The 18537-nt window shown below is 43.2% G+C and overlaps 1 protein-coding gene across 2 annotated transcripts in view; it reads right to left on the reverse strand.

Annotated features, from left to right (window-relative positions):
- Positions 1 to 18537, reverse strand: part of LOC133011890 (serine/threonine-protein phosphatase 2A 55 kDa regulatory subunit B beta isoform) — a 43185-nt gene that overhangs the window by 15102 nt on the left and 9546 nt on the right. Inside the window, exon 1 of one of the 2 annotated variants that reach the window (XM_061079818.1) lies at positions 3171 to 3240. The exons of the other annotated variant lie outside the window; for it this stretch is intronic. Coding sequence (XP_060935801.1) covers positions 3171 to 3240 — 70 coding nt within the window. Of the gene's footprint in view, positions 1 to 3170; positions 3241 to 18537 lie in introns of those variants that run through there. 2 annotated transcript variants of the gene reach the window in all.

Raw genomic sequence — 18537 nt, forward strand, 5'->3', positions numbered from 1 at the left:
CCCCCCCTTGCTCTCATCTGCAGCAGCAATAAAGGTTCTGAGCTCTCTGTTACAGAACTGCATCAGTATTCAGAGGCTACAGGGGTCACATCACACTCACAGGCTCGTACTTGCATCAGACAGACGTACAGAGTAAGCGGTGAAGGCAAGAGAGAGAGAGAGAACGAGAGGGGGGAGAGAAGGAGGAAGGGATTACACACCTCCTACCAATAGATCTTCAGGTCATTGTTCCGGTGGCTAAATTGTAAAGGACCAGAAATCAATAGCGAAGCAGACGTTAGGTTAGGTGCTGCCTCACAGCGAGGAAGCAATCTGCGTTTTTTTTAAACATCCAGGGTTGTGTTCTAACCGATCAGGTGGAATTAACTAGGAGCCGTGTTGTGGGAGTGTAACAGTCCATTGACTTAGCACACACTTATACACAACTATGGTGACACACAGCCCAGCACCATCCATCCTCTCACCATTAGCTGCGTGTCATCTGCAGGCGGCGGCGGGTGAATGCAAATGAGCCCGCAATGTAATTTTCTCTCAGCTCGACAACAATGAAGCTTCTGGAAACTTTGCTTTTATGGTCCAGGGGACGTTGAGGTTTTCACACCCGGCCATAAATGACCAGCACAGCTTTGCTCACATCAGCGGGAACACACACACCGCGGCAATGTATCCGCCCAGGGGCCCAGTGAGGCGTGGGATTGGTGCGTGGCAAAGGTCAGCCTGAGTGACATCATTAAAATGTGACATCATTAAAGTGCCCTGCCGCTCTGGTATGGCCTGGGGGGAAATCCTCACCAGCTTGCCACCACTGAGAGACCTGTGTGTGCATGTGTAAGTGTGTGTGTGTGTGTGTGGTCTGAATGGACCAGGCCTGATGGAACATGTGCACTTTGGTGAATTTATTACTGAGGGGCGATGGACCCAGACACCAGCGAGTGTGATCTTTGGCTGTAGACTGACTCTATACCTTTTAGAGACAAGGAGAGACAGTGATTGCACACGCACACACACACACATTCATGATATATGAGGTGTGACGATACACCATAAATTATCACTATAAAAAAAAAAAAAAAAAACTCGAGTCTCATTGTTTGAAAAGCACAGATGGGCCCGAGACTAGACAGGGCTTTGCTTTAAGGAGACGCGTTTTACAACCTGTACAACTCTAATACACTTTCTCTCCATCAAAGGGATGAGACAGAGTGAAGGAGGGAGACAGAGAGAGACGGGGAGAAGCTGGAAGAAGCTCCCCTCCCATTTTTTTTTTTCATCTCAGCACACACATCACACAAAGATATCCATCACACCACTCCCACCCCCACTTCACTTCCGCTCGCTGTGAACCAGTGACTGTGTGTTTAGCAATGACAGGGATTCATCTGAAAGAGCCGGGGAGCAGAACAAATCATGATGCTCTTTTGTGTTTAAATTAAAAAAAAAAAAAGAGAAATAGCATCAGGAGGATGAGACCATCTTCCTCCTGAGCTGTGACTTTGTGTCTCCTCCAACCTGCATTGGCATCAGTAACCTGAGCTACTGGCAAACCCAAGGAGCCATTGTGGCTCTGACCCACCCTGCAGGCACATGCACCCTCCAACAACCTCTATTCTACACATCTTTTCTTTCCTTACAACCACGGGATAGATGCTTGATTGTGGTATATTCCATCATATTTGACATCTGTTCCTTTATTGTCTGATTTTAAACCTCATGGTACGTGGGAGGCAAAAATGGTGAGATATGGATTGAAGGCTTCCCCCACTGCTGCAGAAACGATTACAAATGTGCAAATAAAACAAGGTGCACGGAATTTAGAGACGAAAACATTACAGTAACAAGGTAATGAAGCAGCGACACATAGTTCATTGATCAATTAGTCATTCGGCGTGAAATCATTTGAATAATTCCTCATTTTAGTCGTTTTCAAGCAACAATGGCCTCCCGCTCTTCAGGTTTAGCTTCACATGTGTCAAGATTTGATGCTTTTATTTCTCACACACACGACAGTAAGCTACATTTCTTTGCTTTTAAGACTATTGGTTGAATAAAACAAGCAATTTGGATGCAATCTCCTTTTGTCGGTTGAAATTAAATTAGGTCATTTTTCCACAATTAATGGACGAAGCAATTTGCTGATAAATATGCAGCAAATGAATCAATAATGAACACAATCATTAGCTGCCGCCCTAGAAGACTTTGTAAACACGAGCTGATGAAGTTGACCTTATGTTAATGTTTTCTCTGTGTAAATGAAAAGCTCTTAGTCCCTGCTGCTTTTTTATGATCATACTAATAACTGAAGTTAATGTCCATAACCAATCTGCATGATCTAATATATGAGGATGGAGGTGGTAATGAGATCAGGGATAACCTCTACCTGTAAATCAGTGTTTTTATGTTGATCACCCATCTAAGCAGCTTGTGGAGGACAGATGGAGCTGATTGGTGGAACATAAGGGAACTATTAAGCATCAAATGGTTAATAGGCCGATGTGTGGTCAGTGTAGGGGGGACACACGCTTACGTGCAGCAGGGAGCAGGATTTAAACTCTGCAAGTCACAGCTATTGTTCAATGCGTGGTTATGTAGATGTACTGTAAGAAAAAGTGTGTGTGTGTGTGTGTGTGTGAGGGAGATGCTGCTTCCTTAAATCAGACCACCTTCCCTGTCTCCTCCATCTCATTCTCTCAACAAGTGAACACAGGATGAGCTAAAGACATTTCTTGATCAGTTATTCCAACTGCATCACATGAGACTCCAGAAGCTTCCATGTCCGTGCAGATTAAAGGATCCTGAAATAGCATGTAAGATGGGAAGCCACCTCATCATTTCCTGCCAGTGACACCACTAACCTCCACTGTGAACATTAACATGAAACAACGCCTTCTGTAATACCCCCACAGAAGATTATAGTGAGATTAAATTCCCTTTAAATGACCTAATGCAAGCCAAAAGGCATCCATGTAAAGAACTGCACAGAGATGTTTATTCACTGAGCTATTTGCCTAATAATTATTATAATGATCCCATGCAATGGCTGGTGCATCCGCTGTGATATCAGCCTCCCTCCAGCTACAGCCTCAGGTGATCTGCAGAGGAACAGCTCAGGATATAGGGTCTTTTTTCTCTCTCTCTCTCTCTCCCTTCAACATCATCACTTTTTTAAATACCTTCGGTTGCATAGTTGTGGTCGCGCAGGAAGCTGTTGTTGATTTTCCGGGTGTCACTCTCCTCCTCCATTGATAAATCGGCTGGTTCGGGATCCTGAACGCGGCAGACCTGCTCACCATCCTGCCCGGGACCGTCAGCAGGTTGCGGGCAGTGCTGCGACCAGCGGGGGGGCTGTCATGGCTCCAGATCTCCCCGTGTTAATAAACACACAATCGCGATCAAATAAATGCCTGTGATGTCGATGCTGCTGCCGAGGATGATGAAGAGGAGGATGATGATGATGCACAGGCAGGTCTTGTCCACACCTCAGGGCGCATCCAACAGCGCGCACCGTCCGCTACGCAGAGACTACCCCGGACCCAGCAGTGGATTTAGACACTAATTATTAAAGCGCATTACGTCCTCTGCTTCAGATCATTCATCTGCACGTAGAAGACACACATCATCACCGCGGGGCGTCAAAAAGAAACGTCAAAAAAATGTGGCGTCTTCCTGCATGGAGGTGGTTGAATGAATCCGCCTCAGCAGCAGCAGCGCACTCCGCGAGTCTCTTCTAGAGGATTTGAGATTTGTGTGAGGCTGGATTTGCCCCCCCTCCCTCCCTGTTCCTGCACCAGTGCCAGCGGGGCGGGCGGGATTATGCGTCAACAAGCTTGCTCCTATCACTTCAGTATTTCCATGTCAGACTCTCCAAAGTTACACATCGGCCTTTCTGTCTCCAGATTCTGCAAAGACTCCTCTCTCTCCCTCTCTCTCTCCCTGTCTCCGTGGACACTCAGCTGACTCACTGCTATGGATAGCGCACTGTGCTGCTGCTGCTGCGCTTCAGCAGTGGGCGGCCCCTCCCATGCTGCCTAGTGGCTGGCTCTTTAAAAAAAAAAAGATCCACAAGCAGCAAATGTGATTCTCAGTCGAACCACCAGCACCATCAGAGGGGAGCGTGTCTATGTTCCCACAGCCCTATATTCCCACATTTCTAATATTCATTACAAAATTAGGACCTATGTTCCTACAGTTCCCACATTTCTACGCCTGCCTGGTAGTTAAGGGTTCACCATTCCGTAGCTGGTGATTTGAAGGAGCTAGCTAGCGTCCAAACTCTCTTGAGCTCAACACAGCTAACCCTAACCCTAACCCTTACCCTCTCTTGAGCTCAACACAGCTAACCCTAACCCTAACCCTTACCCTCTCTTGAGCTCAACACAGCTAACCCTAACCCTAACCCTTACCCTCTCTTGAGCTCAACACCGCTAACCCTTACCCTCTCTTGAGCTCAACACCGCTAACCCTAACCCTAACCCTCTCTTGAGCTCAACACAGCTAGCCCTAACCCTAACCCTCTCTAGAGCTCAACACCGCTAACCCTAACCCTAACCCTCTCTTGACCTCAACACAGCTAACTCTAACCCTAACCCTAACCCTAACCCTTTCTTGAGCTCAACACAGCTAACCCTAACCCTAACCCTCTCTTGAGCTCAACACCGCTAACCCTAACCCTAACTTTCAGAAAAATCTATAAATGTGGGAACATAGGGCTGTGGGAACATCGGGACTAATTTTTCAAAATAAATCTGGGAACATAGGGCTGTGGGAACATAGGGCCTTATTTTCAAAATTGTCAGAGAAAAAAGAAATCCTTAGAAATGTGGGAACATAGGGCTGTGGGAACATAGGGCTGTGGGAGCACCACCACCACCAGATAAAGAAGAGTTCAGGGTCTCTTCACCCACACCCTGGTCACCATCAACCAGGTCTGTACGTGTTCAAGCCGACAGCTGCCCCACGGCCTGGTAGCAGGTTGCCTCTAAAGCCTGGTAGATCCTGCACCCTGCTGCATGCAGAGACACGGATAAGCTTCTACTTTCCATGCTCCCAGATCCAGTTCCCTCACAGCCGCAGCTATTCTTGCCAGGGGGAAGACAAGAGATGCTTTACATGAGGCACGTGACTGGGCACCTTTCTGTGTCCATGCACTTATGTGAGCATGAAGTTTAGACATAGATATCAGGAGGGCACAAAGGAGTGAGGGAGGGATGAGCTGAGTAAAGAAGAAAACTGGAGAGGCGAGAGCAACAGAGAGATGACCAAGAAAAAAAACCAGACGCTGATTAATTAGATTAGCAGGGCCACCGTCTGCGCCTCTTTCTGGGAAGATCTCATTTCCATGCTGGGTTTAATAACACCACACACAACGAGTCTTCTCCTCAAACTATAATCTTTGATGTGTGTGTGCGTGTGCGCTTGTGTGTGTGTGTGTGTGTGCGTGCTGGCAGTGCAGCCCTCCTCCCCCTATCTACTCACTTTACCCTAAATCTCTCTGGTTCCACAAAGGGACCCTGGGTATCTCCCCTGTGCGAGCCTCAGCACACAGCAGCAGCAGCAATAAAGAGATTGCAGAGCCCCCTCTCCTAAATGCATTATAGCTCTCTAATCCACGCGACCATTTGCACATCCAATCCTCTGCTTCTGCACTAATGGGGATCTGACTGTGAGAGAGGCGGGCCGCTTGTACATAAAAACAATAAAAAAAAAAGAAACAAGGCCTTCCTACACATGCTATTTTACACCCCATCACACCTCCATCTCCAGTGGAATACATTACGGAGCATTATCCATGCAGGGAGATAATGAAGCCTGATGGAGCGTTGGCGAGGGCAAGGGGATTCGCATGATTCCATATTTACAGTCTTGTGCTCCCCTAATGAAATCTGCAGAGAAGCTCTGCCATCCTTGACCCTCTGAGATCTGACTGAGCGGTCAGCAGCGTTTCCCATCTCTATCAATATTTAAACAGGGGTCTGTGAGGACAAAAGGAAACACGCAGGGCAACCCCTCCCTGCTCGGCTGTAACTTACACTTCGGCTAAGTTACAGCTGAGCAGTGAGACTGAATGAAATCGAAAGGGAAACAATGGATTTTAAGGGGAATGAAGCCACATGGATGAGAGGCAGAGTTTTGTCAGATTCTGTCGGGAGGTGAGGAGGGGGATTATGAGGCAGCGAGGCAGTCTGATGGAGGGCAGAAGGCTCCAGTTAAAGGTACAGACATATTTGACTGTATAATGAAGGAATAAGTGGAGGTTGCCTCTCGGAGCCAGGGCCTGGGATCAATGCTGTCTCCCTAATGACATTCACTGTCTCTCTGTCTGCCTCTGTCCCGCTCCCTCTGCACATATGCCAATCTCCTTTCCCGTTCAACCCTTTCATTTTCACTCCCCCCTCCCTCAACCATGTCAGTCTTCATGATGTACCTACTGATTGGAAACCAGTCGTGCTTTTTATAATTACACGACCACACAGTTGACCCCAGGGTCAGTTTACACCAAAATTAGCAAATATACGGAAACGAATGTGGTAAAAGAAGATTGACTCTCGGCCATTTCCGGTAGAAGAGTTTGCCGTTCTGTTTACTTCACCAGTGAGTCTCACTATTTTGCCATTGTTGCATTTTGTACAATACAAAGTGCATCATAATGTCGTGCAGAATAAGTGCAGTGTCAGCGTCTAGAGTGCCAAAATAAAGAAGAGAACATTTGCGCTTTCACTTGGGTGTTCCAGATTTCAGGGGGTTTTCGTGTTGTTTTTTTGACCAGGGGAAGAGGGCCTTAACATCTGGCCATCAACATTCACTCTCAGGCCAGATAACCTTGCAATACACTGGTTTTATCAGTGTTATGAAATGTTTTGTTGTTTTGCTATGAAAATGGATATACATCTTCCAACATTGTCGTAAAAGAGGTAGTAGTGGGTTTTTTGACCAGTGGAAAAGGGTTACATTCTCAGAGCTTTGAACTTTCTGCAACCCATGGCTCATGTAATCTTCCCTCCCCCACACCTACTGGTACTTGTTGTCCTCTGGTACACGACTTCTCATGTTCATTACACCCCGTCTCCCACTCCGCTGGGGCGGGAGACCGGTGACAGGGCATCTATACAACCCAGCTGCGATGTGTCAGACTTGCAGGAAATGCTCGGGGGAGGCAGCGGAATTGGAGAGCGTGTCCTCAATTCTCCTCGATCGTATGGACAAAGTGGGTTAAATTAGGCTCGAGCAGCACCAAACATAGGGACACAATCACATGGCAATGATATTTTAGTCATGCCCAATTGCTTTCCTTGATGTGTGGTAATTGGTTGACCTGCAGATGCTGGTGAAGGGACCACAGGCGGCAGAGACGCTGTCTGCATACCAAACAACATACACCGCACATGCTTACACACAAAGTATAAATTACCCACCTTCGTTGGAATTCCCTCATTTCTCAGAATCTCATGGATTGCAATCAATACTAAGTATTGACCACTGGATAATGTCTGGGTTAATTAGGATAGATATTGATTATTTTCCTCCAGTTAATCCAACAGATCCAACAGATTTTCCAGCAGATCAATCCAAAATGGATACAAGAATTTCGTCTTATGTATTGTTATTTAATATATTTAAACAAATAATTGAACTAATAGTAATTTGACTTGTAATGATTCAACTGTAAGCTGTTTACAAAAATTTGATCTAACCCTAATACCCTGAAAATAAATAAAAAATTGTTTGCCAAAACAGTGTATATGAAATTGTGATCAGGTTGAAACACAATTATATGCAACACAAAGGTAAGTCTTGCAAAATGAAAATAATGTTTTTTTTCTGTAAACACTGATAAACTTAATCAAACTCAAGTATTTCAGTGCACTCAGAAACCTGAAACAGTTTCTAGAACATAGATTTGAAATAAAGGTGGATGATGCATCTTCATTTCCCACTCTACAGAAATAAAGCAAAAATATCTCATATAAAGGGGGCGCCATCTTGAGTTTGTGACATAATTTGGAGGCAGAGTCTGTGCAGAAGTGATTGCGGTGTTTAGAGCCACTGTAACGAGACCCCCCCCCCCCCCTAGTAAGGGTGCATGACCAAGTGAGAGACAGAAAAATAACTAATTGAAAACCAAACCAGACAAATGGACAATTCACTGTATTTATGCGAAAGAAATATTTTCAGATGTCCGCAAACGTTGAGCAATATGGTAATGGCATAACATTTTTTTTTACTTAATTTGACGAAACTCAATTTGCTTCATATTGAAAGAATAGATTAAAACAATATATTTTCACACACACTGATGTAAAGGTGTATACTACAATAACAAGTAGAAGAATATTATAAAATAAAATTTGGATAAAATCCATGTGTATTGTTGGAAGAAAAATAAATTTCTGTGCAGTGGATAAAATGTCCACATAATCTGGTGATTTAAATACTGGACAATATCAAACCATTTCATTGAGACAAAAACCAAACCAAAAGACTTATAGTGGCTGGAAAAGCATTGCATCGAATTAAAGGTTCTGGGTACTTTTGGACAAAATTATGATTTAAAGTCTACAGCTAGTTGTCTAAATCCCAACGTCAGCATGCTAACATGCTCACAGTGATAATGTAAAGTGCTCAAGTTGGGTGAGTATCTTGAACCACCATAGTTTTGTCACCATGCTAACAGTTGCAAATTATCACTATGGAAAAAAGTCTAAGGAAAAGCTGAGAAGTATTGGACACATTAAAATTTTGACCTGATGATGGTCTTAGGTGAAAAAATTTACCGGCACCAAAGTGATTGCAATTCATCCTAAGGGGAACATGACTGTAGTAGATGTATTTCATTCATAACTGAGGGAACCACCAAAGTCATAAGGGTTCACAAGGGGATATTTCAGTTTGAGCTAAAGTGTTGAACCGACTCAACAACACAGTGATCGATAGATCCATGCTGCAAGGATGGATTTATACTGTCATGAAGCATTTACTGATTTACAGTATTGCCCACAATGGTTTATTGATGGTAAAAACAATATAGGTACAATATTAGGACAAAACTCTGTCAGATGAACAATAATGATGATTAAAATCTGAAACTAAATGAACATAGTGGTTTCAGTTACAGTAGTAGGAAAACCTGAATTAATATACAAGCCAATCACTTTGTGTGTTAAGGTTTATTGGAAAGTCACCAAATGTTTCAGGCACGACTTTCATAGCTTTTTTCGAGATAGGTCAAAGTTCCTAAATTCTCTAAATTCCCTCCACCAAGGAGGTTGTGATTTCACCTCTGTCCAGTTGTTTAAATGGTTGTTTGGTCAATGGGTTGTTAGTGGGTTGGTTGGTTGCATTTTCACCAATTTCCGAGGGATTAGCTCATGGATCTTGATGCAAAAAATCTGCATGTCTGTGGGCTGATATTTATGAGTGTAGATGCAGATCTCAATAAATATCTAGTGAATTTAAACAGGATTTCATTAGGGGACTATTGGGCCTTGATGGAGGTATATGCTCTATTGATTCTAGTTTGGTATGTGAATGGTACAATACATGTGTTGAGATACTTTTCATGAAAAAGGCATTTGAAGCAACTTGAGTTCAGAATGTTAAAGGTGATGAGAAGATGTATTAAAAAATATAGACACAATTTTTAAAAGTGTAAACCCAGTGTGTGAAATATACAGAGAAAAGCCTAATGAGCACTTGAGCCGAATTAACATGACATCCCTCAGTGAGACGAGCCGTATCTGAGTTCACCAGCTGGGCCACAAAGTCTTCATGGTTGTAATTTCCACTGGCTGTCCGCTGCTTTTAGATATTCGCAGTGTTATCAAACAAATCAGTATGATCCCCATTCAGTAGCATGAGGTTCTGTCTCCAAACATTCATTGCCTACCATCAGCCATGCAGCCCACCCTGGCATTAAGAGCAGCTCAACACATGGGGGTAATAGGATTGCCCTGGCAGTCCATCTGTCAGGGGAGTGAGCAACACAACCCTGGGGATGCAGCACCCTGGCCTGGATACACCTGCTCAGTCTGCCCTTTCCTTGCACTCTTCTCTGGAGATATTTACTCGGTATTAAAACATAACCTCTGTGAGAGTAAAACACAGCCATTCGAGTGCGTAAATGCCATTAGGAGTAGGTACGATGCCGGGAAAACACACTCGGCTGGGAGTTTAAAACCTTCCGGGCTTTAAAAAAGAAATTACAAAATGTGGCTACTCTTCTTTTTTTAATTGAGTACAGATGGAGATGCATGGCGCTGTAGCCGGTGAACAAGCAGGAGTGCGGCAACACAGGGTGGGGGAGGGATGTACGGAGGAGAAAGGAGGGCCCGGGAGAGGGGAGCCCAGGAAGATAAAAAGATGGATGTATAGTTTTGGTAGAGGGCATTAAATCAAGCCTAGGGGCTGTCCCTAAATCAGCAAGCTTTACTCTTGGTGTCATTCCAATTACATCAGGATGAGACTAATGCTCCATTGCGCGGCGACTTCAGACCAGCACGATTGGATTTTCTGTTTCCCCCAGACTCTCCTCTCCTCTCCCCCTCCCCTAACCTCCCCCCACTCTCTGCCTCCCCTGATAGTGAATTAATTGAAAAGAATGCATGTACAATGATTAGCACAAGACGGAGCATTTTGGTTGAAAATTAATCAACTGAGATGACTCTGTTTGCGGAGCAGCACGGCTCTTTCATAAGCTCCACCACACCTCTAGAGTATAGAGAGGCACACATGACCCATATGGATGTTAACCTGCACTGGCGTCCTGTCACAAAACAAATGCAAATACACACACCCAGAAACATGTGTGCAAGCGTTTCTGATGGACTGTTCAAAACAGTGAAGCTAACGCGAACATGAGCCTAAATGTGAAGAAAGGAAGCGCACGTTGTGGGATTCATATTTGTTGTGTGAATATACAGCCTCGTATTGCTGAGAGAAAATGATGGCACTTAACAGAAAATCGTTGCATTGTGCCTCTCCGGTTGCTAGGAAACTGCAATTGCACTGGCATCGCAATGCAGCACAACAGCTGTCAGCACAATTGGACAATTAGGATCTTAAAATGTCATTATTTTGGTCATATTCATCTCAATAAAGATTGAAGCGCGGCCCAACACGTTTCCTACCAGTTGGGTTAATGGGCCGAACATGAGGAGTTCATGTTCCGAGCGGAGCTGGATTTCATTAGTGGAATGATCAGTGATGCATCAAGAGAAAAGGTTACAACAACGCGTGGAACCATTTGTGTACAGCTCAGGAAGCTTGGACGGACCGCGTGCTTGTTGTTAAGTATATACTATATTTATCCGACGGCACTTTCCTCTCTGTGGACAGATGATAGAGCGGCATGTGGAAAGTAGGTTAAGCAGGTTAGTGAGAGACTATAAAGCTACCTCCCTATAAATGACCAGGGATCCATGCACAGCTTATATGTTCAGGGGCTGTGGACAGAGGAGCAGACGCTGAGGCAAACTAAAAATGACTCTTAAATGGGTTAAAGGGAAAATCCACCTTAAAAACTGGAATTCATACTGTATGTGGCAGTTTATTATATTGCAAATGCAGCTCAGTGTAATGATGTGATTTAAAAACCACGCCTAGGGCAGCAGCACAGTGTATAAAATATGAAACAACTTTGAGGACATTATATCAGCACGTACAGCATATGATCATATTATCCACTATGAAAGGAACATTTTTCATTTTAGAAGCCATTTTAATAAGGAAAGAGTCGGTCAGTCATTAAGTGCCAGTATCAGTTTCAATGTATTTGCTCTAAAAGTCACATTCTGAAATCACATTTGAAGCTTAGTGAGGTATTTCTCTTGAAGTATCATTTTACCTCAGGAATAGAGTCAGTATGTCCTCCTAGGTATTCATCCTTACAGCTGAAATGATTAGTTTATGAGTTTATTCATCCACTGAAAACTAATTTAGATAAATGGTTGATTAACACACTGAATGGCTGCTGGTTTTCTTACTTTCGGGGGATAGTAATTTGAAATTGTTTGGGTGTAAACAAGATATTCAGCTTCTCTTCCGGGCAAATGTGATTAAGCATTAGCCACTAATTTCTTGTATTTTATTAAATAAATAAACTGATTTATTAAGGATTTGGCTCCCCTTTTTTTTTTTACTTTCTTTAACATTTAGAGATATTGTGTTTTTTAACATTTTTGGGATTTTTCTCAAGAAATAAGACGGAGGTGACATTCAGGATATCACTGTGATTAATCATGGCTGATTATTTTCTCAATAACTCAAATAATCATTTCATCTTTTGATTGACAAACAGTGAATGCCAATGTTAGAATGTCAAGATAAATGTATTTATCAGATAATCGTCAAAGTGGCAAAAATGATCTTTTTCACTATGACAAAAGAAAATCTTCTCTACTGCTGGAACTATAGGGAATCCTTGACATTTTTGCTTTAGAGAATTAATCAAAAAGATGTATTCATAATCAATGACAGAAAATAATAATATACTGCCTTGGTATTCATATCGATCCCAAATAGTTATACAATATATGGGTCTTCAATCGATATGAACCTTTAAAATGAACCAGAGAGAGACAGTTAAAACCCCCTGTCATATAACAGCCATGTATAGGTGCAGTAACCATTGTACCAGGCAGCCAAAGTCTTTGCAGCAGGACTGAATGTTGCTAATAAGAACAGCAGCCGGGTGGAAAAGCCTGACCCCAAAATCCGAACAAGTCCCCTCCCTTCCTGTGAGTGCAGCTTGCCAGAGAGGGTCCCCTGCAGCCATCCAGTCATGTCTCAACCAGCCCCATGTGACAACAGAACATGTTCTCTGTGCACCTTGGCTCAAAACACCCCCACCCACACCCATCCACCCCCAGACACACACACACACACGCACACAATTCTATGCACACACAAAAAACACCACACAGCTTTATTACAATAGTCGGCACTCGCACTCCGTCAACAACAAAGACAAACACATGCGAGCGTGTCACACTTAGAGGCTGTAAGCTCCAGGAAAATCCCATTTGGTAGAGCAGCTGCCAGCGTGGATCACAGATAGACTGTAGTCGTGGTACCCACAGGGTGGCAAGCTGTCCATCCACACTTTTCTTTCAGCGACACAAACACTGACACACACACACGTTTGAAGACAAGCTTAAGGTGGGCTCGGCCTCTACAACTGCGACAATAAATTCCCCACTTGTTTTAATAGCAACACTTCGATGGGCTCACCCGGCCACTTTCTCATTTCAGCAGGGCTCCATTTTTATTGCTCGAGCCATCGATCTGGCGTGAGGGATCAGTGATGATGTAAAGCAGCCTCAGGGGCTCACCATCTCTGACATGGCAGAGTGTGACGAAGGGACTGGCTGGCAAAAGTGGACCGTCCATCTGTCTGTTTATCATGCTGGCTGTCTGTCAACACACTTTCTTCTGCCGAAACCAAATGGTACAGTACTATAAATCACTATATATACATTATCTATTTATTAATTTATCTATATATCTATCCATGGCTGTCTGTCGGTCTATCCAACTATCACATGTGTATATATACTTTACAATGTATATGAACAAAGAGGTGAAATAAAGCTTTAGTGACTTCTGCATGTAGTAGCAAGAGCCAATGTTAGAGCACCATCATCTGGCAAAAGAAAATATGGCACCCAATCCAATTATAAAATGGAGTAAAGCTCCATGGGTAAATCCCTCAAGATAAAGTCAATATACTGTGGAGATCAATACCTAATATACATAAAATGTAGGATCCCTCATGTATTGTTGTGTGAGAGTGTTGGGTCAAAAATTCTGTTTAAACAGGTGCTGGGTTTTTTGACCAATAAACCCTTTTACCAAAGAAGACAAATATATTTTTTCAAGTTTGTCCCAAAGGAATCCTATATAATAATGCAAAAAAATGAAATACAACAATCAAATAAACAAAAATTAAAAGCCATTTTATAAAATTGCATTTGTAAAAGAGGATACTGAGGTAGGTGGACAGGGGGAGGTTGTTCCACAGCTGTGGAGGCCTAACAATGAACACTCTACCCCCTCAAGTCTTACCCTGGTTACAGAGAGTATCAGCTGGTTAACAGGAAGATTACATGCAGGGTCTGGGATCTTAAAAGGTCTGCTCAGTAACATGGTGCAAGGTCATCCAGTGATTTTAGAATTAGAATTATGAATGTATCAAGTGCAATGAGGTGAAAATAGGTGTGATGTGATCATATTCTCAACTTCTTGTAAATTGATCTACAGTCCTTGTACAGCTGGTGAGTATATGAAGCTTCAGCAGTCAGAGTTATCCAAATCAAGTATCTATCTTTCAAAAGTTACACCTTTGTGTTTCTATCCCTCTACAGTGGCTCAGCAGGTAAACACAGAAGCACAAAGAGTGAATTTCACAATAAAAAACTGTGGAAGATACCCCTGGATTTGTCGAAGCTGTCTGATGTCACCTATGCCGGCTCTTTGAGAGCTAGTTTTGAATTTGACCCCCTCACTTAGACATCGCTTCAGAAATGAATCTCCCTGCGGTCAGTATGGAAATACAGCAACAACCCTTGGGAACATTTATTGAGTGTCTTTCCATTTCTCTCTCCCCTCATTTCCTGTCCACTCTACTGTTGAGTCACCAATAAACAAATTAAAATCCCACCAAACAAATAGATCGGAGGGCCATATATATATATATATATATATATATATATAAACACAAATGCAGACTTGAAAACACTTACCCACGTCAGTGTCTTTTTACATATCCACCAGGCAATCTGAGATTAATAAATATCAGCTATTATATAAGATCAATATGCTGTTAGTTGGACATTGATGGAATGTCTCTCAAAATAACGTGTGTGAGTGTGTGTGTGTGTGTGTGTGTGTGTGTGTGTGTGTGTGTGTGTGTGTGTGTGTGTGTGTGTGTGTGTGTGTGTGTGTGTGTGTGTGTTTGTGGACTCACGCTCAGTTCACATTTCAATCAACACAGGAAGTCTCTTTCTGGATCCTTGGACCATCTTCAATCACTATTTTCTAAACCTAAGGATCATAAGCGGATGTTTTTGGAACAAACTCGTGGTTGTGCATGTGTCGGCAGCTGCACGGTGGACATGCTCCCCTTGCATTTGATGTGACAGCATCAATATTGGATCCATATTTTGTCAACCCTTGGCTTATGACACAGAGCTTAACTAATTACTCTGCCAACACGGACACCGCAACCTGCCTCCTCAGGGCTCTGAGATGAAAAATCTGCAAGGGGGGGGGGACACGGGAGCAGCCCTGTGACTCAAGTATTCAGCATAAATGTATGAGGTCAACCAAGGGGTTAGGGTTCGGGAGGAGGGGAGTCGAGCTGGGAGTTGGTTTCTAACCCCCCCCCGTGCCAAGCCGCCCCCTGGTGCAGATCCAGCTCCTGGATTCAGACCATGCTGCTCCACACTACAAGCTTTGTCATCAGACAATGACAAATTTAACACTTCATTCATTGTTATCGCTATCTTAGTGTAAAGTAGTAACAATCAGACAGTCTGAATAGTGATGTCACATGGACATTGATACAGTCACAGATGCACACACACACACACACACACACACACACACACACGCACGACTACCATAAACGCCATGAATATAACCCTAAACTTAACCACTGACCCCAAAAAAACCAAATCAGCTTTTTTTCTAATTTGGTTCACAGCTTTTGTCTGCAGAAGGCACACACACACACACACACACACACACACACACACACACACACACACACACACACACACACACACACACACACACACACACACACACACACACATCCATGTACTATATGCATAACAGTTACTCTAACCTTGACCATGACAACATGCCTATTCCATAAACTTTACCCTTTTTCTAAGCACTTCTACTAACCTTTAAAGTTGTTTATATGTATACATTAGAACATGCCACACCAGTTAAGTCTACTGGCACTTTCTCAAATATATATTCTTTCAATGACTTATCATTTTTATTTGTTTTTAATGGGTATTACTTATAAATGTTCATATTAACATTCATCTATTTGATCTGATTTGACTTCGTAACTTGGGAAGAGACCATGGAGGCCTGGAGAATTTTAAATAAGCACTGACTCCTGCTCTCCCTGTGTTGTTGGTTCCTTCAAACCTTTTTTGACTCCGTTTTATTTTCAGTAGGAATTTTAATTAATCGATTATTGTTTCAACAAGGAACATTTAAGGTGTTTTTAACACACTCAATCCCACTGTGCCAGTGCACCTCCTAGCACGCATTTAGCATCTTAACCCAAAGCTAACCTTTTCCTACCCTAAACCTTACCCTAAAACATGTCGTCACTTTAAGGTTCAATGTTTTAAGTTATGGGGAATTGCTTTTGTTCCCTTAAGTCCCCATAATGTGACTGTGTAAAACAGATTCGGGTCCCCACATCATGAGTAATGAACACATACACACAGATTTGCTCAGCTATGCATATTAGGATTTGCATTGACTTCAAATCATTGTGGAGACAAAAACCTTACCCTAAACTCAACCATGACTACCTCAAGCCTAACCCTAACCAAACCACAATTCACATCTTCCTCCTAACCTTAACAAGGACCTCAGACAGGAATCCTTACATTTTGTGTCATCAGGACCACAGTATATGATCAGGACATCAGGCATTGGTCCATATAGAGCCCTAAAAATTAGACAAAAACAATTACACACACACAAAAAGACACACGCGCACACACACTGGTTTTAAGTTTGGGGTAAACGGTAAACAGCCCCTGTGCCAGGACAGCTTGGCCTAGCTGCCCACCGTCAATACTAATGACATCAGGACACAAAGTATCACTATGGAAACCTGGAGGCCATAGCCCACACCCCTGTGTACCACCGGAAGGCTGGAAAGAAAAAGGCCCGACAGGGGAGGAGAAAGACAAGAGTGAAGGTAAGAAAAACCGAAAGGAGAGAGCCAAAGGAAGGAGGAAGTGAGTGAGAGTCAGTAAGATGAAGATAGGGGGGGGGGGGGTAGAAAAGAGGGGTGAGCCAAAATATCAGCGAAGGAAAGAGAAAGGGAGAGAGCGGGTGGGCTGTGGGAGGGGGGTGCAGAGACACTGGGTTGAGTTGAAGCTGGTGAGGAGCCCAGAGCTGAGTGCTTGGTATGAAAACAGGCAGAGCAGTGTGCTGCAGCCAAGCCTGAGACTCTGCTGCAAAAGAGCTCCTTTTTCCCCCCAAATCTGCACTCTCATCTTCTCCCCTCCCCCTGCATCCATCACCTCATCCATCACTCGCTGTATTCCACCACCTGACCGCCTCTCTCAAGACTCAGCAACACTTTCAAACAGGCCAGATGGGTTCAATGAAATACAACCAGCTGTACGCGACACTCTAAATCACCCTGATGTAACCGCTCTCCTGAGCTGCTTTAGTCCCAAGCACAGTTTTGCCAAAGTGGCTACTACAAAACTGGCTTAGCAGGATGTCACATCAAGCAGGTCTATTATGAGACGTAGGTGATTAAATCCCAAAGAAAATAAAAGTTAACGCCCTCTCAGGATAGAACGATCTAGTCGTTCCGGGTCTTGGCCCTCACAAACATTTACTGCAAATCATTTCCAAGCGTAAATTGGATGCTGGTGGGAAACTTCATTAAGGCTCAGTATTGCACTTTGTTCCACAGCAGGCCTCCAAACACATTTCATTGTAGGTGGGTCACAGAGCAATTTGGTCAGATCAATGAGAGCTAATCACTGAAGGCCAAGGTTGAGGACTGAACAAAGCTCATATATAACAAGAGTGGGGACAAACCTTCTCTGCCTGTCAACACAGTTAAGCCAGTAAAATCCACACAGTTTTCAGACGTGAGCTCTGGAAAATGTCTGGAAAATGTTTACCTTATTTATTCTTTATATTTGTTCAGTTTTGTGTCTGTCGCATTGACTCTGACATTTGTTCTCTCACAGACAGCCCCGTCAGAATTTCTAAGGAAAATATTCAGACTTGAATGTCTGAAAGTTATTGTTGTCAGGATAGAAACTGAAAAAAATATTGTTTATTGTACAGAGCAACCACTTTTTGTCAGCTTTTAATATTGTTCATCCTTTATATTGACATACATTTTATATCAACATTCATGAATAATTTAAATAATAATTCAGATAAACTGTTTTCCTCTTTGTACAGCTTACATTAAATGAGCAGAAGTACATTTTAAAAATGTATAAAAAGCAATCAAGTCAGTGGTGTTCTGTCAATCATGATTCATTTTGTCTTCACTGATATGGAGTGTGGACTGTGTAACCTTCAGCTGTAAAACCTGTCAAAATGAAAGACCTCTTAACTGGATCCACACCACCAGCTCTGACAGTAGGCTTTGTTCATGTTGGCATCCTTGTCCTCTGACCGAAGTCATTGTGTGATCCTTCCTCTCTTTAGGCTTCAAACAAATATGTCGAGCAAATGAGATGACAAGTGCTGATCCCACTGAGTCTGATTCAGTCACGTCTGCATAATCCCACTGGAGGAGAGGGACAAGTGAAA

This window comes from Limanda limanda, chromosome 10 (genome assembly GCF_963576545.1).
Source record: "Limanda limanda chromosome 10, fLimLim1.1, whole genome shotgun sequence".
Classification (NCBI taxonomy): Eukaryota; Metazoa; Chordata; class Actinopteri; order Pleuronectiformes; family Pleuronectidae; genus Limanda; species Limanda limanda.